The sequence below is a fragment of the Anolis sagrei genome, chromosome Y (genome assembly GCF_037176765.1).
Source record: "Anolis sagrei isolate rAnoSag1 chromosome Y, rAnoSag1.mat, whole genome shotgun sequence".
Lineage (NCBI taxonomy): Eukaryota > Metazoa > Chordata > Lepidosauria > Squamata > Dactyloidae > Anolis > Anolis sagrei.
In genome coordinates, this window is record NC_090035.1 from 10,991,207 (window position 1) to 11,014,670 (window position 23,464).

Below are 23,464 nucleotides of genomic sequence, written 5' to 3' on the forward strand. Positions count from 1 at the left end.
GATTGTTCCCAAAAGTGCGTGTTTCTGTTTGCTTAAACAGTGGAATTGCCATAGAAAAATAGACCTGTGTGATATATTCCTTCACTTCCCTTGGAAAGTGAATCTAATCTCTTGATTTCCTCTTCAAAAGGTGTGTTTGTGTGCCTTCAAGTTACCTATTAACACCACGAATTTCAGAGGGTTTTCTTAGACAACCCTTTGAAATTTGTTTTTCCAAATTCTTCCCTCCAAAATAGGGCTTCCAGTACAAATTTCTAGTAACTGACTAAATTTCCAAAAACGCGGCCAGCCCCTTCTTCAAGTGACAACATGATTTGTCTATGAACATTTGGAGAAGATCTGCCCTCTTAGCTTGAGGGAGGTGTGCTAAAGAGGAGCGGATATAGATCTTTTAGATTATGCAATGCCTAACAATGTGGGGAGGCAAAGCACGCATAGAATGAGCACAATCTCTTCAGCGCCCATTGCATTGGATCCTTTCCTTCCACTCCATTAAAACTTGGCTCAACATGGCTCCTTGGGCTTCGGCACTTTCTAGCTCAGGGACCATGGTTTTGCTGCTTGTGTTGCTGCTTTTGGTGACCTTCTGGTTTTTCCGCAGCCCTGGGAAGTCTTCTCTGCACATGCCTCCTGGTCCTCCTGCACTCCCCATCATTGGCAACTTGCATTTGCTGGACATTAAAAGGCAAGATGTATCATTTATAAAGGTAAGGAGTATGGGGCGGAGGTGAATTCTGCTTTACAGCCCCTCTGTTTTTAGCATGGATGACTTATGTCATTTTCCCCAATACAACTTCTGGATATTGTTTCCCCTCATCGTGATGTCAGTGTACATATTAATATGCTAAATTCCTTGAGCCATGTGGGACATTTGAGCAGGGGAGTGGGCTAGCTGTGGAATGTGTGCATCATGTGGATAGCATTTTGTTTCTCCAAATAAAACTTTTCTCCAGTGAGCGTTTCAGAGGAGGAGACCACAGAAAGTATTCACACCTAGATTTTTAAAAATTGATTTATGTTATTTTTATCTTACCTTTCTCATGATATAGGGACTCTTCTGTTTGCAGTGTTTGCATTCCCTCAGTCACTTTGTTTGCTCCCTTTTCTTCTGACCCCAAAACCCTTCCTACAGTTTTATTCCTGGAGCCTTAAGGTGTTGCTACCTGGTAGCTTTGATAGTTTCACAGGGCCAGAATTCTTATTTGAAGGGCATACACACAGAGAGATAGATAGATAGATAGATAGATAGATAGATAGATAGATAGAGATAGGGATAGATAGATAGATAGATAGATAGATAGATAGATAGATAGATAGATAGATGATACACAGATACATAGATACAAATAGGCAGATGATTGATTGATTGATAGACAGACAGACAGACAGACAGACAGACAGACAGACAGACATCAGTAGCCATATGCATACTCAGCTTGAGAGTAAACCTGTGTGTACTCTTGCTGTAGCATTAAAATAATGCAGATTGTTGCAGCTAAACCTCTGGATCAAGCCAAACATGATATTGTGTAGCAACCTTCAACTGTATCGAGAGTTCCCTAATTTCCGGTTGCATCTAATCCTAAATGACAACATTAAACCTACGGTATTTTAGTATATGTCCCATTTTCATCCAAAAGGAGCATAAGATAGCTGTAGTTTTAACAGTAGCATAGAAGAAGAAGAGTCATCTGGTTCAATCCCATTCTGCAAGGCAGGAAAAGGAGAATGAAAGCACCCACAACAGATGGCCATCCAGCTTCTGTTTAAAAAGCCTCCAAAGAAGGAGCTTGCACAGAACTCTGAGGCAGAGAGTTCCCCTGCTGAACAGCTCAGGAAATGTTGAGGTAGAATCTCCTTTCCTCTCATTTGAGTCCTAGTCTCCAGGGCAGCAGAAAACAAGCCTGCTCCCTCTTCCTTATGACAGCCTTTCAGATACTCAAACGTAGTGATCATGTCTCCTCTCAACCTTCTCTTCTGCAGGCTAAACATCCCCATCTCTTTAAGCTGCTTCTCAGAGAGACGCGTGGTCTTTGATCATTTATTTGCCTTTCTCTGGACCACTTCCAATTTACAATCAATATCTCTTAAACTGTGGTGCCCACAATTGGACACAGGGTTAGTATTCCAGCTGAGGATTGATGAAAGCAGAATAGACGGCACCATGACCTCTCGTGATCTAGTCCAGGCATGGGCAAACTTGGGCCCTCCAGGTGTTTTGGACTCCAACTCCCACAATTCCTAACAGCCTCAGGGCCCTTCCTTTTCCCCCTCAGCTGCTTAAGTGGCTGAAGGGGGAAAGGAATGGGCCTGAGCCTGTTAGGAATTGTGAGTTAAAGTCCAAAACACCTGGAGGGCCCAAGTTTGCCCATGTCTGATCTAGACACTAGAAAGTTGATGTGGTTTGGGTGTAGGACTGTGATTGTGAAGATAAAGGTTCAATCTCCACTCAGCTGGGAAACCCACTGGGCAAGTCCTATTCTCTCAGTCTCAGAGAATGGGAAGCACAAACCCTCTGATGAACTCTTGCTAAGAAAACCCCATGATAGTGTCCGTTTTAGGGTTGGCTTAAGTCAGAAATTAAGGTTGTGATGGCTTTGGGAAAAGGCAGCATTTGCAGCACCGTTTTTTCTCTCTCCTAGAATTGCAGCATTGGTCACTATATCTCTGTCTTCCTCCAGCTCCATTCCTTCTCATATACTAGTTGGAGTATGCTAGGAATTATTGTATCATGACTGCGAAGTATCATAAACCAAAATAACAGTATAGTACACAATATTTCAGAAACTATTTTGGTGTCCTCTTGTGGCCATCTGGGGCACTACAAATCAGCCGGTGGTCTTTGCTTAATCTCAGGATCAATCAGGACTGACTTTGACAATTCAGGATGGTTAGAAGTTATGCATTCATGCTTCCTTTGATGTCGCCAGCATCCTCAATGAAGTACAAGATGAATTCTTGGATCTGCAGAACAATTCCTCTGCATGCAGCTTATTTGATGAAAACTTCTGACTCAGTTCTGGTGTGCTATGTATCGGTCATATACGAATGTCACCATGCTTGTTTTTCAAGTTTTATTCCCCTTTGTTTCTACATATTTTTGTGAGAGCAGATTTTCAACGCTTTTCCAATTGAAAACCCAATGGCATTAACGAAAACTCGAACTGGGAATTTTTAAGCTTGTTCATGAGTTACAGTTTCCATCACTGCATTAAATATTTCATAAGTTAACATTATTTCTAATTATATTATACTAAAATCTAATTTTGATGTGTTTGCATTTACCGTATTAAAAAGCCTATTTTTAATGTGTTGGGGTTGCAAGTAACCCTATGAAATGGGACTGTGACTTGGAAAAGGTTGAAAGCCACTGTCCTAGAGCATCTGGAGGATGATAATAATAACAACAACAACACTAACACATTATTTATATTTATTTATTTATTTATTTATTTGTATACCGCTCTTCTCAGCCATTAGGCGACTCAGAGCGGTTAACAACAAGCAGTGGCAAAAATTCAATGCAAACATCATACAGCCATTTAAAAAACAATTAACACAACAACACACTAAGCAATTAACATCAATAACCATCAATAAACATCAATAAACAACTCACTAGCGTCTCATTATATTCCACCCTATCTCCCCAAGGGGACTCAGGGCGGATCACAGTACACATACACGGCAAACCTCCAATACCGTTTGGACAAACAGGATAGAATAGACAGAAAGGTATGTTGTGTCGATGTCTAGCTTTTTGGCACCTTTGGAGGTTGTGCTCAAATCGAGCCACAGGGGGACGCTGTCACTTCGTCCTCTATGATGAGGAGCCATTAGGACTTCCTCCTTCTGTTTGGTCACCGGCATTTTCTGGTTTTTTCTTTTATGTTGTTGTAAAATACCTGCCCCACTTTTTAGCGGTACCTAATTTCTCTTCTTACAGCTCTAAGGTAAACAGTGCTTAGGTAAACAGTGAACTGAGCTGACTGTCAGGTGCTCACTCCAACCCAGGCTTCGAACCTGCAACCTTTCAGTTGGTAGATCTTGTTACTGGTGGTGGTGATTTACCAGCTGTACTATAGCCTGGCCCATAGGATCACATGGTTTCTATCCTCTGCTTTTAGAAAACACCAGGTCTACTGTTGTATGCCATAGCATTGGTGCTTTCCATTGCAGCTTTCCAAAACGTATGGTCCAGTCTACACACTCCACTTTGGTTCACGGAAAGTCGTGGTGCTGGTTGGCCATGAGGCCGTGAAGGAGGCCCTTCTGAGCAAAGACAACGAGTTCATAAACAGGCCCTACATCCCCATCTTCTACCACATCCAACATGGAAATGGTAACAGCAGCATGGAACTGGTCCTCTCTTGGGATTGTGCTTCAACTGTGCTATAGAGGGTCATTTAAAGAAGCCAGGGGAGAAAGAGTGAGCATGCCCCCCCCCCAACTTTCCCAGCTTTGCTGTTATGCTGTCATTAATATTACTATTTCAGTGTTGCTTCTGCTATTTTCGTGTCATCTTATGACAGTGTTTTCCAGTTTGTTTTGTTTGACTTAGGAGAGTCCTTCTCGACCTCATGGCCACTGAGCTATGGAGTCCTGCAGGGCTCATCGCTATCCCTGATGTTATTTAACATCTACCTGAAGCTGCTGGGAGAGATCATCCAGAGTTTTGGGGTTCAGTACCATCTGTATGCAGATGATGCCCAACTCTACTACTTCTTTTCACCTGATGCCAAGGAAGCAGTTCTGCACCTGAACCTTTTGTTTGGGGGCAGAGAATGACTGGATGAGGGTGAACAAGCTGAAACTTAATCCAGACAAGACAGAGGGACTGCTGGTCTCACAGAAGATCAGTCCAGAAATAGGGTTATAATCTCAGCTGGATGGGATTACACACACCCTGAAATCTCAGGTTTGCAGTTTGGGGGTGGTCCTGGACTCTGCCTTAAACCTAGAGGCCGAGGTGGCCGCAATGTCTAGGTCAGTCTTCGCATAGTTAAAGCTTGTGCTCCAGTTGTGCCCGTTCCTGGAGAGATCAGACCTGGCCATGGTGGTACACAGTGTTTGCATCAAGATTGGACTATTGCAACGTGCTCTATGTAGGTCAGCCATTGAAAAGTGTTTGGAAACTACAGTTTGTTCAAAGATCTGCAGCCAGACTTTTAACTGGACCTGGTCTCAGGGAGCATACCACATTGTTTCCCTGCGTGGCTATGCTGTGAATCCGCACTAATGGTAACCTTCTGCGCATGCGCGACATAGCTCGGAAATCTTCAGTTAAAATTTTGAAAAGGACGGCGGTTGGCCCCGCGCACACTCCCCATGCTGCTATAAATAGCCCGCGGAAGGCTAACCGCCTCAGTTCTCTTCATCCGCGCTAAAACGCTAACAGCTCGGTTTTGAATTGAAGAGTACTGAGGCTAGAGTCTGGAAATTTATTTCAAAATGTCTCAAACGAAGGGATTCAAGCGTTGCAGTGCTTGCCCTTCAAACTTTCCAGACAATGATGCCCATGATTTATGTATCGCGTGTCTGGGTGAGGGGCATTTGACTCAGAGCTGCGTCATTTGCCAGTCTTTTACCCCTCAGACACGGAAGAATAGGGAGATTAAATTAAAGGCAGCGTTATATGACCGTGCTCTCCTTCCTCCAACCGAGGATCGCCATAATGGCGACCGTGCGCAGTCAGATCAAAACTTACCACTGAAGACTCTGAAGAAGTCCAAAAAAACCAAGAACGTCGAGAAAATGAAAGCGCCCGTCCTTTCTGTAAAAAAGAAGCCCGGTCTCCCTGAAGGAGCGGCTTGGCTCGCTCAGCTGGTGGAGAAGGGAGAGGAGCCCTCTCCAGTCGCGGCGGAAGCCAGGCCAGAGCCTCCGCCAGCTCAGCCACGCCACGAGCGTGCCTTGCAGAAGGATGGGGAGTCGGCATCGGCGAAGCCACGCCTCGCGCGTGCGCGGGAGGCAACTCAGAGGAGTGAAACCACGCCCCCGATGCCGATGCTCTCGGCACCGGCCCCTCCTCCATCCCTATCGGGCGAAAGGGAGGAGGAACAACGCGGGGCTTGCCCAGCTGAGCCGTCGACATCGGCTGTAGCAGGGAATGCCCCTATTGAGCAGGCTCGGCGCCGGTCGCGTGCACCTTCGCGCGCGCGGAAGATAAGAGCGGCGCGAGGGGATAGATCGGGCTCCAGTGGCTCTGATTCATCATGTTCGGATTCCTCCTGTTCAGTGAGGAAACGTCGGAGAGCAAGACTGGAAAGAGCCTTTTCAGTGGCATCTTCGAGATCCTCTTATTATGGGGGAAGAAGAAAGATAGATGAATACCCCCCCCCCCACAAGCGGGGCTTTATAAAGTGACTCCCAATGGGGAGATTGTTTTCTACGGAGATGACAACCTTCCATCTCCTCTAGTAAATAAAACTAACAGACAGCCAATGCGAGATAGAAGGGACAAGGCAGCGGATCAGCGCCTCCAGCCTGTGAGAGGAGACATGGGGCACCCACTTTCGGGCGCTCTGCCCTTGGATGTGAATGTGATGCAACGTCACCGTTGTGCTAATTTGGATGGGGACAATGCTATTGATACAGATGCCTCTGAGGAGGTGGATGAGATGCCTAAGGATGAAAAGGACATGGAGCTGTCTGCAGGTCGATCAGATGACTATAATAAGTTTATGCAATTGATTGGGAGGATGATAACTGCCCTGGACATTGCAATCCCAAAGACATCATCAACAGTTGAAGACCCAATGTTTCCATCGGAGGAGCAGGACAATCCATCGTCTGCTATTCTCCCAACATTGCCATATTTATTAAAGTTGACTAAAATTCCTGATATGTCCCCTTCTATCGTTCCTGCCATCCCTAGAAGGGTAGACATTCTTTATAAGGTTGATTTATCCACAGCAAAGTGGATAGCCCGTCCTTCTGCTCCTAACACCGTGGTTGCAGAGGCAGCTAAATCCAAAAAGCCAAAAAAATATTCGGTCTCTCCCCCTGATAAGGAGGGCAGGAAGATAGATTCGTTAGGGAAAAAGGTCCACGTATCGGCTGGGTTATTCACTAGAATTGCTCATTATGTAACTTACCTTAGTGGTTACCAAAGTTTTCTATGGAAAAAGTTGGCACCATTCATTGAAAAGCTACCATTAGAGGAGAGACGATATCCTAGGGCATTCCTCAACGAGGCTATACCCCTCTCTAAGTTTCAAAAGGATATTGGGAAGCATATGGCGGAATCCGCCGGTAAACTGCTAGCCACGGCTACCGCTATCCGACGTCATGCTTGGCTTCGAGCTTCCTCTTTATCTGAGGACAGCCGATCTTTGGCCGAGGACCTCCCTATGACTGAGGAAGGCCTATTTGATCCCACCACAGATGAAAAGATCAAGCATTCTAGAGAGGTTATGCAGGCGGCCAAGTATGAATATCCATGGCAGCCTAGTTACCAGCAAAGGCAACGCTGGCATCAACCAGCGAATACCTACCGTAAAAGTTATTTTGCTGGATATGTTAATAATTCGGGATTTAAGAATTCTAATACAAAATTTCAGCCTAATAGGAGGCAAAATTATAATGCAAGGGCAAGATATCAACCATATAACACTAAGGCAAGGTCCGGCGGGAACCAAAAGCGTCGTCTTTGATGTTCCCGATGTATCTGGGACCCTGAGGCAAACATTGCTATGTGGGGCAGATGTATCAGTTGCTACATCCTCAAATCAAAGGGTGGTATTTTTTGACAGGTTAAGGCCGTTTAGGCATGTTTGGAGTTCTATTACTACCGATAAGTGGGTTCTGCAAGTTATTAGTGTTGGTTATGCTATGGAATTTGTATCCTTGCCCCCGTTGGGCAATGTGAAGTCTACCCCAGAGTCACCTCCCTTATTGGAGGAAGTTAATAAACTCTTAGATAAGCAGGCTATATCTCCTCTTATGGTTTCTGAGTGCCCACAAGTCTGGAATAGACAAGCCCCATACAAAATTGGAAATGCCTTCGGTGATCAAGCAATCCCTCGAGTGGTGGTCAGATCCTGCCAACGTAATGGCAGGCCACCCCTTCCAAATCCCCGAATCATCAAGGGTCATCACCACCGATTCCTCCTTGCATGGTTGGGGGGCGCATTTCGAGGGACTCACCGCCCAAGGCGTATGGTCTCCCGAGGAAGCACTGTTACACATCAATGTGCTGGAGCTTATGGCAGTAGAGAAGGCCCTAAAGTCTTTCGAACATGCTCTGCTAGGTCAGGTGGTGCAGGTGGTGACAGACAACACTACCACAATGTTTTATATAAACAAACAAGGGGGTACCAGGTCAAGAGAGCTGATAGACCAAACAATTCAAATTTGGGAGTGGTGTGTGGCCAGGAACATACACTTAGTGGCAGTTCACCTGCCAGGGAAAGAAAATGTACTGGCGGATGGGCTCAGCAGGTCTCCTCTGTCAGTCCACGAATGGTCCCTCAATCAGGACGAATTGAATCTTCTCTTCAATGCATGGGGGACACCGAGCATAGATCTCTTCGCGTCCCAGGAGAACACGAAGTGTCACAAGTATTGTGCACGCAAGCAACCCGACTACGACCAGGGTTGTCTGGGGGACGCCTTTATTATGGGATGGACAGAGGACTATCTGTATGCTTTTCCCCCGTTCCCCCTGTTGCTCAAGGTAATCACGAAGCTGCGACAGGACAGGAGCAACTGCATTCTAATTGCGCCATGGTGGCCTCGGCAACCATGGTTCGCGGCACTTTTGGAAATGTCGCAGGGTGTATTCAAGCGTCTGCCGGCCAGAACGGACCTCCTAACAACACAGAGGGGCAAAGTGCTCTATCCCGATGTCCACACCTTGAAGTTGACGGCGTGGAGGATACTGCTCCAGGGATAACCAATGGATTGTCTGAAAAAGTAAAGGAAGTGTTGGATGTGGCTCAAAAACCATCTACTAAGCGCTCATACGCATACAAGGTGAAGCGCTTCAGGGAATTTGTAGAATCAAGAGGGAAAGATCCAGTTACGGCACCAATAACAGAGGTGCTAGAATTTCTTGGGTCTTTAATGGACTCAGGGTATACACTGTCATCAGTAAAGTGCTACTTGGCCGCAGTGTCGTGGTACAGAAGGAAGCAGGGCCAACCATCTCTTTTTACAGACTACTACATTAAACTTTTCCTAAAAGGGATGGGGAATATGAGGCCAGTGGTTAACCCTGTCGCCCCGTCGTGGTGTCTGGAATTAGTGTTGGAATCTCTCCAGGGTCCTCCATATGAACCGATGGCTACGTGCCAACTGTCGCACTTGACATGGAAAGTTTCCTTTTTGGTGGCGATCACGTCGGCCAGACGGGTGAGTGAGCTGTGCGCTCTCAGAGTGGACCCGCCGTATCTCCGTCTCCATAAAGACAAGGTGGTGCTGCGCACGGACATCTCGTTCTTGCCCAAGGTAACATCTAACTTCCATATGTCCCAGGAACTTGTGTTACCAGCTTTTTTCCAAGAGCCTTCCTCTCCACTGGAACGGAAGCTCCATTTGTTAGATGTACGTAGAGCCATTGCTTTTTATCTTGATCGGACTAAAGACATAAGAAAAACACCTAGGCTGTTTATTAAATATCGCCAAGACACTTTGGGTCTCCCCGTATCCTCGCAAAGACTATCGGCTTGGCTTGTATCAGTTATCAAGTTAGCATATCAGAAGTCGGGACGGGAACTCCCGCTTGGAATCAGAGGCCATTCAACAAGGGCACAATCCACGTCTACGGCTTTTATGAAGGGTGTGCCATTAGAAGCTATCTGTCGTGCAGCCACGTGGTCAACGCCAATGACATTTGTGACACATTACAAGCTAGACTTGACATCGAAAAAGGATGCGTCTTTTGGTCGAGCTGTGCTTTTTTCTGCGGTGGCATGACACCCACCAGCCACGGTGAGTAGCTTGCTAGTCTATTACCATTAGTGCGCATTCACAGCATAGCCACGCAGGGAAAATGGAAGGTTGCTTACCTGTAACCGTAGTTTCCCTAGTGGTATGCTGTGAATCCGCACGGCCCCGCCCATCCTCCCCGCAGTTTGTCATGCCTCCTCTTTGAGCAGCTTTTGCGGCCGAAGAGAACTGAGGCGGTTAGCCTTCCGCGGGCTATTTATAGCAGCATGGGGAGTGTGCGCGGGGCCAACCGCCGTCCTTTTCAAAATTTTAACTGAAGATTTCCGAGCTATGTCGCGCATGCGCAGAAGGTTACCATTAGTGCGGATTCACAGCATACCACTAGGGAAACTACGGTTACAGGTAAGCAACCTTCCATTTCCTGAGACAGCTTTGTTTCCGGGCTCAATTCAAGGTGCTGATTCTTACTTATAAAGCCCTATATGGCTTCGGCCAAGACTACCTGAAACACCGTGTCCCCCTATATTTACTAGGGCGAGTGTTGAAGTCAAGCAGGGAGACCCCTATCTCCACTAGGACCCTGTGCCATCACACCCAGACACTATAAAATTAAAACTAAGATGTGCTTCTCTCTTTATCTGGGTGAACCGCGGGTGCCTTTCTCAAGGAACTGAGGCCAGTCCAGATTGGAACATCAACAGAACATTTATTTTTCAAAGTCCTTGACCGAATTGTCACAGCTTGATGAAGTTACAAACACAAACAATTTGGGAAACATGTCGATGTTCTTTCTTTCCTTTTTTCCTTCAGTTACCGAGTTAACTTTTCCCCAATGGTAGAAAAATCCTGGGATCTTTTACCCTAACCCTGAGCTGTTATCTTTCAGAAAGAGCAGGTCTTCCCCTATCTAAGCTCAAGATTAGTTTTGGAGATGAAGTAATGGAGCCTCTCTCAGTGGCAGAGAAATCCTGAGATATCCCCTGCCCCAGAGCTGAGCTAAGGTCCTTTAGAAAGAGCAAGTCTTTCTCTATCTGAGCTCAGCACCAGTTTCAAAGGCGAGAGGGTAACCTCAACCTCAACCGTACTCACAATGGCTTGTCCAAGCTGCCTAGCTTGGCCACCAGCACATCTGAGGTTTTTTCTATACTAAAAAAAAAGCAGGAGAGCTTTTCCAAAATGGAGATCTCATCCTCAGGAAAAAGGGCGGTCTCTAGACCAAAAGGATACTTTTTTAAACCAATAGCTGCAAAAAGCTTGCAGGCTGGCTTCCAGCCTCTGTTAATGTTTGACTATTAGGATGCTGCTAAGACTGTAGCAACCCTGAGGGAAATACAAAGGGATGCTATTTCAAGCAACTAAGGGACAACGCAAACCAAGCTCCTGGAAGACGGAACAGACCCTTTCTAAGATGCGCTTCAGCAGGACCAGGGTAGGCTCCTCAGTACAGGCATCAGCACTTTGGAACTCCCTTCTGGAAGAACTAAGAGCTGCCCCGTCTCTACTGAGTTTCTGAAATGGATAAAGACATTCCTATTACAGAAAGCTTTTAACTAAGGATGGAATGTGTCAGGGCTAAGTTGAGTTTTAATTAGTTTTAATGGGTCAACTATTTGTACATCACCATGGGAAGGTGGTAAGGGTTGATTATCATTGCTTATTGAGTGTGTTGATGCGTTCCTCAGGCATATTCTTCTCTGATGGGGATTTGTGGAAAACCATCCGCCGCTTCACCTTGGCCTGCATGCGGGAGCTCGGGATGGGGAAGAACCTAATGGAGAGGAAGATTCAGGAAGAGCTCCACTTCCTGATTGAGATGATCAGCTCTCATAAAGGTGATGCAGTTCTCATGCTGTCTGTCATCCACACCATTTATATGTCAAAGGCAGTAGTTGTGATTGAATCTCCTCTCAGGAATAGGCCACATTCTCTTGGCTTCAGAGGAAGGCAGTGGCAAACTTCCTTCGAGGAAGTACGTCCAATAAAACTCCATTGTTGTTTGAACTACTTTAATGTATCCATAATAGTTTTTACTGCAGTTTAATTGTATATTATGTTTGTTTTATTGTTTGGCACCGAATGGTGCCTGTTGGTAGCTGTCCTGAGTCCCTCTTTGGAGGCGAGAAGGACAGGATAGAAATGCTCTTAATAAATAAACAGTGCAATGCTTTCGGCAGTGGATTAGGACTCTGGGATTAACTTTGAGTCCACACTTAAGCCTTGGATTCAGAACCAAACTTGGTTTCTTAGAAGAAGATAATGGTAATCATTTCTGAATATATCCTGCCAATGACACCTTTTAAAAATAAATACTGATGTGATGTAGTCGTTTGAGTGCTGGACATCAGAGTCTGGGGTTCCAATCCTCATTTCACCACTTGGTAACCCTGGGCAGGTTACACTGTCTCAGCCTTAGAGGAAGCTGCCTGGCAGGGAACTGGACTGGATGACCCTTGAGGTCTCTTCCATCTCTAGGATTCTATTATATATCTTTCATATCTACCTCTCTCAGTCATCTATCTATCTATCTATCTATCTATCTCCCTCTCGTGATCATAACTATCATATCCATGATTGTCTATCGATAGCTGGATGGCCATCTGTCAGGAATGCTTAGACTGTGTCTTCCTGCCTGGCAGAAGGGGTTGGACTGGATGACCCTTGGGGTGTCTCCCAGCTCAAGAACTCTACAATATATCTTCTTCATTTCTGCCTGTCTATCCTATCTATGGCCGGATGGCCATGTTTCGGGAGGGGTCAGATGGTGTCTTCCTGCCTGATAGAAGGGGTTGGAGTGGATGGCCCTTGGGGTCTCTTCCAACTCTATGATTCTAGATACTTTTTGAAGAAATGCTGCCAGCAAAACCCTGCTGTAAATCAGAAACAACTTGGACCCACAAAACAAGAATTCCATCAAATACCACTTTTGTTGTTCCCTTTCTTGTTTCTAGGTGAACAGTTTCCATTAAAGGCTTTCATTGGTGCCCCAACAAACATCACCTTCATTGTCCTGTTTGGAGACAGGTTTGACTATGCTGACCCGACCTTTGTCACTTTCCTGGGACTCATTGACGAAGTGATGACCCTTTTGGGAAAGCCGTTTTTGCACGTAGGTGGTCCTTCCAATAGTTTGTCTTGGCTCCGTATCATTTAGACAATCCCTGCATTAAAATCCTTGAAACACTATTGGAAGCAGTAAAAGGTGGTATTGACGGTCAGGTTCTTTCAGTCCTGCTCTACGCAATTGGATTCAAATGCCATTCTGGCAAGAACTCCATGTCAGTACTAACTCTTCTTTACCTTATATGTCCATTTACCTTGGGTATATTTCTCCGTTTCCTTTTCTAGGTTTTCAACGCCTTCCCATACCTTGGATTCCTACTGAAACCACACAAGATGATATTGAGGAAAATTGGAGAAACCAATGCCATTCTGCACAAATACATCCAGGTCGCCAAGCAAAGTGTCAGTGAGAACTCCATGGGGAGCTACATTGACGGACTTCTGTTCAGACAGAAGGAAGAGGTATATTCTTGCATCTGGGAGCTCTTCCACACAGCCCTATATCCCAGAATATCTGAGTATGGACTCAGATAAACCAGTTCAAAGCAGATATTGTGGGATTTTCTGCCTTGATATTCTGGGATATAGGGCTGTGTGGAAGGACCCTGTGCTGTTTATAGTTGCCATTTTGGATGCATCCTAATGAGTCCTGCAGGGCAAGTAGACCACGTCCCAAGCTGAATTCAGCAAGTTTGTATGAGATAGAGAAAGAATTGCTAGTTAAAACTTTAACGAGAGGTAAATAGGGAACAGAATTTTAACGGTAGGCTCAGGCAAAAGTACATTTTTTTAGTGTCGTCCAGTTAGTACTGTTGGAATTCAACCCCACACTGCTCAAGTCCCAAGTCCTCAATGAGGAACAGTTTAGCTAGTTTAGAATAGACTAAGGGTAGCCCTTGTTTAAAATGGATACTTTTCTACTACTGAATTTGCTGTGTTCTTTGAGATCTCTCTCTGATTGGGTTTTGGGAGAGATGTAATGATTGAGTTTTCCCCTCTCTTGAAAACTTAGAAGAGATGGGTGTTAGAGTAGCTCAGACACAGAAGCGGAGTGGGCAGATCAAAAGACAACCTGGCAAAATGGCACTACCTAAAAGAATCCCACACTTTGTGTGACTGTGGAGCAGGACAGACAACTCCGGATCTGTATGCTTGTCCACTATGCCCTGCCTCATGTACAGAGGAAGAATTGTTGGAGGCTACAGACAATGCCATTGCTGTTGCCCGTTTTTGGTCAAAAAACGCTCCTTCTATTTTTATTAGTTTTATACTAATTTATTCAATGCTTTTGATATGAAATAAATAAATAAGTTCTTATTATTAAGAAATACAGTTATTTCTTATTATCTATATAAATAAAAATGTAATGTTCGTTTGTGGAATTAACAGAACTCAAAAACCAGTGGGCAAATTGACGCCAAATTTGGACAACATACACCTAACAACCCAATGTATGTCCTTCACTCAAAAATTTTTGATTTTGTCATTTGGGAGTTGTAGTTCTTGGGATTTATAGTTCACTTACAATCAAAGAGCATTCTGAACTCCACCAATGATGGAATTGAACCAAAGGTGACACGCAGGACTCCCATGACCAACAGAAAACACTACACAGGTTTGGTGGCCATTGACCTTGAGTTTGGAAGTTGTAGTACACCTACATCCAGAGAGCAGTGTGGACTCAAACAATGATGGATCTGGACCAAACTTTGCACGGATATTGCATATGCCCAACTAGGAACACAGATGGAGCTTGGAGGAAATAGACCTTGACATTTGGGAGTTGTAGTTACTGGGATTTATAGTTCACCTAGAATCAAAGAGCATTCTGAAGCCCATGAATGATAGAATTGGGGCAAACTTCCCACACAGAACCCCCATGACCAATAGAAAATATTTAAGGCCACCCAGTCCAACTCCCTTCACCAGGGCAAGAAAACGTAATCAAATACTGTTTACCCACAAGCAGAAAGAAATTACATATATTAGAAACCAACACTTTCTCATTACTTTATTTTCCAGATCAACAGACTGGGCCACAGCAACGCCTGGCAGGGGACAGCTAGTTGTAAATAAACCTTTTATGTGTGTTTTTTTAAGATTGGACTTTACATGTTTGCTTCCTAAGCTCTGAAATCTTTACAGCCACAAACAACAGCACTTCACGCTCTGCTCACTAGTGAGCTGATGCTCAACTTTTTGTATCCTGTTTGATTTGAGGATGCTCTGCTATATTTTAGGGTAGTTTTCACTAACAAGTACTTCATCCTCTTGCTATTCTATTATGCTTTGATGTTCTTTGCCATTTTGAAGAAATCCAGACTACCATCATTATTTATTTATTTATTTATTTATTTAGAAGATTTCTATACCGGCCTTCTCAACCTCGGCGAGGGACTCTGGTCGGTTTACAGTGCATATCAAATACAATCATATAAAACAACAATTACAGGTCAATACATATTAAAATAGTACAACTCTGTACAATAAAAACATCATCATTACATCATTACAATATGCCAAATCGTCAATCCAGTCATAGTCAAAATCATATTCATAGTCACAGTTCATCATAGGTCATCACAGGGAAGGTTCTAGGTTCAGTCTTCGAATGCCGCCCTCCAGAGCCATGTTTTTAGTGATTTCCTGAACGTCAGGAGGGAGGGGGCAGATCTAACCTCTAGTGGGAGGGAGTTCCAAAGCCGGGGAGCCACCACAGAGAAGGCCCTGTCCCTCATCCCCACCAACCTCGATTGTGAAGGTGGTGGGACCGAGAGCAGGGCCCCCCCAGAAGATCTTAGTAGCCTTGATGGTTCATAGGGGAGAATCCGTTCGGACAGGTAAACTGGGCCGGAGCCGTTTAGGGCTTTATAGGTCAACACCAGCACTTTGAATTGTGCCCGGAAGCTGATAGGCAGCCAGTGGAGCTGGCGTAACAGAGGGGTCGTATGGTCTCTGTACCCTGCTCCTGTTAGCAATCTGGCTGCCGCGCATTGGACTGATTGAAGCTTCCGAGCAGTCTTCAGAGGCAACCCCACGTAGAGAGCGTTGCAGTAGTCTAAACGGGATGTAACCAGAGCGTGGACCACTGTGGCCAAGTCAGACGGTAGTGTTTACATCTTCTGTTTCTTCATCTTAGGAAAAAAGCGAATCCAAGAAAATGTTCTATGATGCCAACATAAAAGCATCAATCCTTGACCTCGTCATGGCTGGGACAGAGACCACGGCCACCACAATGCAATGGGCCATTCTGATGATGATGAAATACTCTGAGATTCAACGTAAGCTTATTTTTTTCTCCTGAGGCAAGTTTGTTGAGGAGTTATTTCCAAAACAAAGACATTCAAAACTACCAAACTAAAGCAGCAAGAACGTCAGTAACAGCAGTTCAGCAGATCTGAAGCTTTTAGTGCCAGCAGTAGAGCGACAGGGCTGAAGCAATACAGGAGCAGATTCAGGCTTTAAAAATTATAAAAGTCTTTATTCAACGAACTACATACTAGGTAGGAAGGTTAGCAGGGCCTAGCTATCTAATTAAATAACTCACAGCAGAAATCTTTTCAATTATTATTGTTTTATTATTTGCACCATTGTACTATGAATACATGCAGACCCATGTTTACATAGAGGGGTTGGAGGATGTTAGGCTTGGCTTTCTTTTCAAAGCCCTCATTGCCAAAGGATTCCTGTTGCAGGGAAGGTGCAGGAGGAAGTCAAGAGGGTCCTTGGCTCAGAGCGCGTCCCTACCTACGAAGACAGGAAGCGCATGCCCTTCACCTTGGCCGTGATCCATGAGGTTCAGAGGTTCTCTTCCGTTGTTCTACAGTTCCCGCGCTGCACCGCTGTGGACACGCACTTCCGAGGCTACTTCATTCCCAAGGTACAAGTGTCTTGAATATATACCTATAGAAGCATTTCAAGTACCAATAAGCACTCTAGGGAGCAAGTTCCAAAGTGAAGCCACCAAGAAGGCCCTGTCTCCCTTGTACACAGCAAACAACGTGGAGAAGGTAGTGGGACAAAAAGAAGGGCCTCCTCCAAGATCGTTGAGCTGAGCCAGGTTAATATAGCAGAATGCCATTGTTTAGATTTCATATATTTTTGTTTACTATATTGTCGAAGGCTTTCATGGCTGGAATCACTGGGTTGTTGTAGGTTTTTCAGGCTGTTTGGCCATGTTCTAGAAGCATTCTCTCCCAAAACCTCACAATCTCTGAGGATGCTTGCCACAGATGCAGGTGAAACATCAGGAGAGAATGCATCTGGAACATACAGCCTGAAAAACCTACAACACTCCTATGTTTACTGTGTTTTTGTCTCAGGAATTTTAATATGTTATCATACCCATATGCTTTTGTGGTTGCTTTAATATGTGATTTTATAGAGGTATTTAAATGTGTTCTGTTATGAGTCACAGTAGTGCAATGGGTTAAACCCTTTTGCAAGCTGGACTGCTGACCTGAAGGTTGCTGGTTTGAGATGGGTTGAGCTGTCAGCTCTAGCTTGCGGGGACATGAGAGAAGCCTCCCAGAAGAATGGTAACACATCCAGGCATCCCCTGGGCAATGTCTCTGTAGACAGCCAATGCTCTCACACCAGAAGTTACTTGCAATATGTTCTCAAGTTGCTCCTTACATGATTAAAAACTGTGTTCTGCCCACCCCCAAGCTGAAAAAATATTATTTTTCTGAATTATTTTTTGTCATGTCAGAAGCGACTTGAGAAACTGCAAGTAGTTTCTGGTGTGAGAGAATTGACCGTCTACAAGGACGTTGCCCAGGGGCATGAGGAGCTGGAGCTGATAGAGGGAGCTCATCCGCTCTCTCCCCTTCCTGTCTTAAGGATTGTGGAAAGTGGAAATCATAGTTTGAAGAAATTACATTTTTGTGAATCTACAATGCCCTGGATCCCTCAGCCATCATGGTCATTGGCTCAAGGGAATCTGGGAGCTCTAGTCTTTTAAAGAACCCAATTTCTTTCTTTTTGTACCGGCTTTTCCCACCTTGTGACCTCAGTCTTCTGTCCGTCTTTTAGGGCACGATGGTGATCCCTTCTCTCACGTCAGTGCTTTATGACGAAACACAGTGGGAAACCCCGCACAAGTTTAACCCCAACCACTTTCTGGATGCTGCAGGAAACTTTGTGGCGAAAGAAGCCTTTGTTCCTTTCTCAATAGGTAAGCAGAACCACTGCTCAAGAACAAAGCTAGGAATTGTATTGGTCTCCTCACCTTCCCATAACGTTTGTCTTCAGTCTCCAAATGTTTGGAGAGAGAGTTTGAGCAGAACAGAATCTTTTAGCGCATGGCAGAAGAGCACTGTTTCCCAACCTTTTTTTTTTGACCAGGGACCACTTTGACCAGGGGCCACTCTCCAACATTAGTACCAAAAGGGTTACGAATCCATTTTTGGTCAACTTTAGAGTCTGTTTGGTTATTTGGGGTGCTGATTCAGAAAATTGCATTGGATAGACCACATCAGCTCTAGTTTCTGATACAGAATATATGCTATCCAATAGTCACCATCTGCTTGCCCACAGAAAACCATCAAGAGCAGATGTGGTAGTACTAATCTTTCATGGGTAGCCAGCTTCTCCCCTCCTGACATCCCAGTTAGCACTATAAGAGGGTTTCACAAGAGCAGTCGCTCTCATGTCCGCATGGTTTCGAGGCAACAGTGTAGTAATGGTGAGGTCGCAGACCATATTTGTGTTCTTGTGGACCACTGGTGGTCCATGGACCACAGGTTGGGAACCACTGCAGTAGAGCAAATAAGCTTCAGCAATTAAAGAGCACAGTCAAACTTGAAAAGTTACAAAATACTTTACTGAAAGAACTACAAATCTATATTGGAAAGTTAGGGGCTAGCTATCCATCTCTCTCTCTCTCTCTCTCTCTCTCTGGAGACATCCTGTCTCTCTCCATGCTCATAGGAGCACAAAATGGAGGACGTAGAGGTTTGCCGTAGGATCTGGAAACTGAATAAATAGAGGGATGTCCCTCAGAAATATCATTCTAACAAACAGGAAGTCACAGGAGAGAAAAAGAGAGAGGCAGAGAAAATGGGGAAGAGCTTTCTTTGCCAACTAACTCAGCTGCCTATCTATTTCCTTGATGAGGACTATAAACTTGTGCAGGATGTGGTTGAGTTCCAACAATTTTGTGGTCCCTGCAGGCCGAAGGAATTGTGCCGGGGAGAGCTTGGCCCGGATGGAGATCTTCATTTTCTTTGTGGGGCTGCTCCAGAAGTTCACCTTCCGGCCTCCTCCCGGGATGACTGAGGCAGACTTGGACCTCACTTTTGAGCCGGCCTTCACCCGGCGGCCGAAGCCCTACACCACCTGTGCCATCCCCCAGGAATAGACCGGAGGGTCCAAGTGCAAGCATCTCATCTCCCCACCAACATATCTGCACGGAGCAAGATGTAAACGCCCGTTATAATAAGGGCGGATTCTGACAGAGCGTCTTGCCTGTCTTTTATTATCGCTAGCCAAAATCCGGTATTGATGAGCATTTCCTTGCTCAACCCCTCTGATCTGATGGAAACATAATTCCAGTTGTAACAGGGGAGTTGTTCATAATTAGGGCATAGTTACAGATTAGATAAAGGTCCATCCTTTCTCAACTCTGACTACTTGCTCAAAACGTCTCCAATAAGGCAATTATCTCTTCCTGGAAATCTGTACTCCAGGTCTATTCTTTTCTGGCCTACTTCTGATGGACATTAAACCAGTGTCAGGGATTGTGTTGACTTATATACTATTGAATTATTACTATATTTTTCTATCTCTTTCCCCTTGTATGATGTCCTGGGATATCCAAGGATCCCAGGACATCACACCAATAGGAGCCCCTGATGGCACAATGGGTTAAACTCTCGTGCCGGCAGAACTGAATACAGACAGGTTGGAGGTTCGAGTCTGGGGAAAGTGTGGATGAGCTCCCTCTGTCAACTCCAGCTCCCCATGCGGGGACATGAGAGAAGTCTCCCACAAGAATGATAAAACATCAAAACATCTGGGTGTCCCCTGGACAACGTCCTTGCAGACGGCCAGTTCTCTCACACCAGAAGCGACTTGCAGTTTCTCAAGTTGCTCCTGATATTTAAAAAAATGAAGTATGGACAAGTAAAACAAGTTAATAAATTATTCAAATAGATTAAATTCAGACTACAGCTAAAGGACTTTATCAATATCACGAGTCAGAAGGGTAGAGAGACAGTAAAAATGGTGATGGAATCCTATGTTGTGAACATATAACATTGTTTCAAATACTTTTTGAAACATATGTGGTGCCACATATGTAACACATACCCTCCTTTTATACAGAAGAGCCTCTTGGCTTCCTTTTATCTGCAAAGTGCTGTTTATGGGACACTTCTTTTATATATTTCTATTAAGCTTTTGTTTTTAAGAGTTGTGATGGTACTTTCCTGCAATATTATCAAACAAATCTATATGTGCCCATGTTGCGGAAGCAGTTTATCACCTTGTAGTGCTTCTTCTTTGCTTTTTTAAACAAAATTCAAGCTTGTGTTTGTTAAAGTTACTGGAAATGGTCTCTTTCATGGAACAAAACCCCCACCTCAAATGTTAATTGTTGTGTTTGGTTCTGAAGAGTTGTACAGTTCTATGCACCCGACTTGAATTCTTCCTCTGTCAAGAGTTCCTGCCAATGTTTTCAGTGGAGGGATATTTCAGTATGGGTGACATAGTAATGGACATATCAAAGAAACAAGGAAAAGTTGGGGATAAAATGCCACGTACATTTATGTTGTTGTTGACCAATGTCAAGTAGACTTTGACCCATGACAACCCTATGAATGAAAGACTTCCAGGTCGCCCATCCTTTAAATGAAAAGCAAGCTTGAATCTTGCCGCTGTGGCTTACTTAGATTATACAGTCAGTCCCCATGTAGAGACATCACACTGGCAATGAAGATCCACATAGTTAAAGCAATGGTATTCCCCGTAGTAACCCATGGATGCAAGAATTAGACCATAAGGAAGGCTGAGTGAAGGAAGAGCAATGACCAATCTCAATAAAATAGTGAAGAGTAGAAAAATCACACTGGCAATGAAGATCCTCATAGTTAAAGCCATGGTATTCCCCATAGTAACCTATGGATGCAAGAATTGGACCATAAGGAAAGCTGAGTGAAGGAAGAGAGATGATTTTGAGCTGTGGTGTTGGAGGAAAAGCCTGAGAGTGCCTTGGACCGCAAGAAGATCCAACCAGTCCATACTTCAGGAAATAAAGCCTGACTGCTCACTGGAGGGAAAGATATTAGAGGCAAAGTTAAAGTACTTTGGCCACATAATGAGAAGACAAGAAAGCTTGGAGAAGAGAATAATGCTAGGAAAATGGAAGGAAAAAGGAAGAGGGGCAGACCGAGGACAAAATGGATGGATAGTATCCATCCATCTTCAAGGTCAAGTGACTGGCTTGACCTTGAAGGGGCTGGGGGTGGCCACGGCTGACAGAGAGCTGTGGCCTGGGCTGGTCCAGGAAGTCCTGAAGAGTCAGAAGTGACTGAACGAACAAGATAGGTTCTGTAGATTTGTTCTTAAATTGAATTGTATGCAAGTCAAATTTAAAGTGTAACTCCAGCCAAAATGCATATTTTTTAGCTTTGGATAGCCTAAGGGAGGGTGAACACTTCTAAGGTGTTGTTTTGCTGTCTGTGGCCCTGTTTAGAAGATTCTACATCACTTTCTGTCCCCGGGAGAATTGGATTTTGGAAAATTCATCTTGTTGTAGAAACAAGGATTGGCAATAAAGCTTCAGTTGAGACACTTTTTCCCCATGTTAACTCTTCCAGGAGTGAATTTCCCTTCCGAGGGATAGATTTTTTTTATTTCCTGTGGTCTCAACTCCGTTCTTAACAAGGAGTCATTCGTAGATTGGATGTTTGTAACTTGAGGTATGCCTGTAGTCCCAGTTAATCTCAGAGAATGTGCCTTAAGTCTAGGAAGGAAGGAAGGCTTTGGTTGTTGCGGAGGACAGAAGAGAATACCAATTTCAGCAGCACCTCAAAAAGGTCAATCAAAAAGGAAAATGGTGTCCATAATGGAGTGCCAGCCTTCAAGTGTCTGGTAATTTAGGTTGTAATCCAGGTTTGATTTGGTCGGGTCTTATCCCAGGACCCCTTGTGCCTTTCCCTGCGCCATTTTTCCATCTATGAGGGTTATCCGAAAAGTAAGGCTAAAAGACATGTAGCTCTCGTGGGGAATTTTCGCTGGGGAAGTTGGTATCACTGCCATGTAGCAGGAAGCTAGCGGAAGTAAACGAGCAATGCCAGTCGTCAGCAGCTTATTGACTGGCATTGTGAAGATTAGAGATGAGCGCCCTTATTCCGTTTCCCTCCAAGTGCGAAGTTCACGCTGTAATACGTTACCTATTTATTTCCTATATTTACCCCGCCCTTCTCCCCCCGAAGGGGACTCAGGGCAGCCTAACAAAAGCATCATATGATGCTAGCATCATAATTGTTGTTTTAAAAATTAAAACAACAATTAAAACAATTAATTAAGACACATCCATTAAAATCAAAATCCAAAAACCAGTCTGGTCAATTCATTGCCATAAGTTGTGTGGTCTTCTTCCACTTGTTGCTGACTGGTCAAACGCTTGGTCCCATAACCAGGTCTTGATTTTCCTTCTAAAAGACAAGAGTGAGGTGGCCAATCTGATATCTCTAGGGAGGGTGTTCCATAGGCGGGGGGCCACTGCTGAGAAGGCCCTGTCTCTCATCCCCATCAACCGTATTTGCGATAGTGGTGGGATCGAGAGCAAAGCCTCTCCTGAAGATCTTAAACTTCTTGATGGTTCATGGCAGGAGATAACTTCGGACAGGTAGTCTGGGCCAGAACCGTTTCGGGCTTTAAAGGTTAAAAACCAGCACTTTGAATTGTGCTCGGAAACTGATCGGTAGCCAGTTCATTCTAAGGGCATGAACACCGCTGCGATTCATCGTGAAATCATTTCTGTTTATGAAGAGGATGCAATGTCAAGACAACATGTGTCAAAATGGGTACGGAATATATTGTGAGACCATGAAGAAACTTCACAGAGCCATCCAAAACAAACGTCGTGGGATGCTGACGGTGGGAGACTGTCTCCTTCATGACAATGCGCATCCGCACACCATGCATGCAAGACAAGAGCTGTTAGCAACCAGATTACTCACCAGAGCGTCATACAGGGAGCATACCACCCCTCTGTTAGGTCAGCTCCACTGGCTGCCTATCCAGTTCCGAGCACAATTCAAAGTGCTGGTTTTGACCTACAAAACCCTATACGGTCCCGGCCCAGCGTATCTGTCCGAACGTATCTCCTTCTATGTCCCGCCTCGGAGTTTAAGATCTTCTGGGGAGGCCCTGCTCTCGGCCCCACCTCTATCACAAGTGAGGTTGGTGGGGACGAGGAGCAGGGCCTTCTCAGTGGTGGCCCCTCACCTGTGGAATTCACTCCCCGGGGAAATTAGGTCATCAACATCCCTCCTCTCTTTTAGAAGGA

The 23,464-nt window shown here is 44.8% G+C and overlaps 1 protein-coding gene across 1 annotated transcript; it reads left to right on the forward strand.

The window, feature by feature from the left end:
• The first annotated feature begins 325 nt into the window (after window positions 1-325).
• On the forward strand, window positions 326-21,758 carry LOC132782132 (cytochrome P450 2W1-like). The gene is made up of 9 exons (XM_060786828.2): window positions 326-707; window positions 4,180-4,342; window positions 11,571-11,720; window positions 12,837-12,994; window positions 13,234-13,410; window positions 16,088-16,229; window positions 16,644-16,828; window positions 17,983-18,124; window positions 19,122-21,758. The coding sequence occupies exons 1-9, from the start codon at window positions 510-512 to the stop codon at window positions 19,307-19,309; spliced, it is 1,503 nt and encodes a 500-aa protein (XP_060642811.2). The 5' UTR covers window positions 326-509; the 3' UTR covers window positions 19,310-21,758.
• The last annotated feature ends 1,706 nt before the right edge of the window (window positions 21,759-23,464 follow it).

Excerpts from the sequence above, each read along its gene's own strand:
- LOC132782132 (XM_060786828.2), top strand. The coding sequence starts at position 510 with ATGGCTCCTTGGGCTTCGGCACTTTCTAGCTCAGGGACCATGGTTTTG. Across the intron at positions 4,343-11,570 it reads CCACATCCAACATGGAAATG|GCATATTCTTCTCTGATGGG; the intron begins GTAACAGCAGCA and ends TGCGTTCCTCAG. Across the intron at positions 16,829-17,982 it reads GAGGCTACTTCATTCCCAAG|GGCACGATGGTGATCCCTTC; the intron begins GTACAAGTGTCT and ends TCCGTCTTTTAG.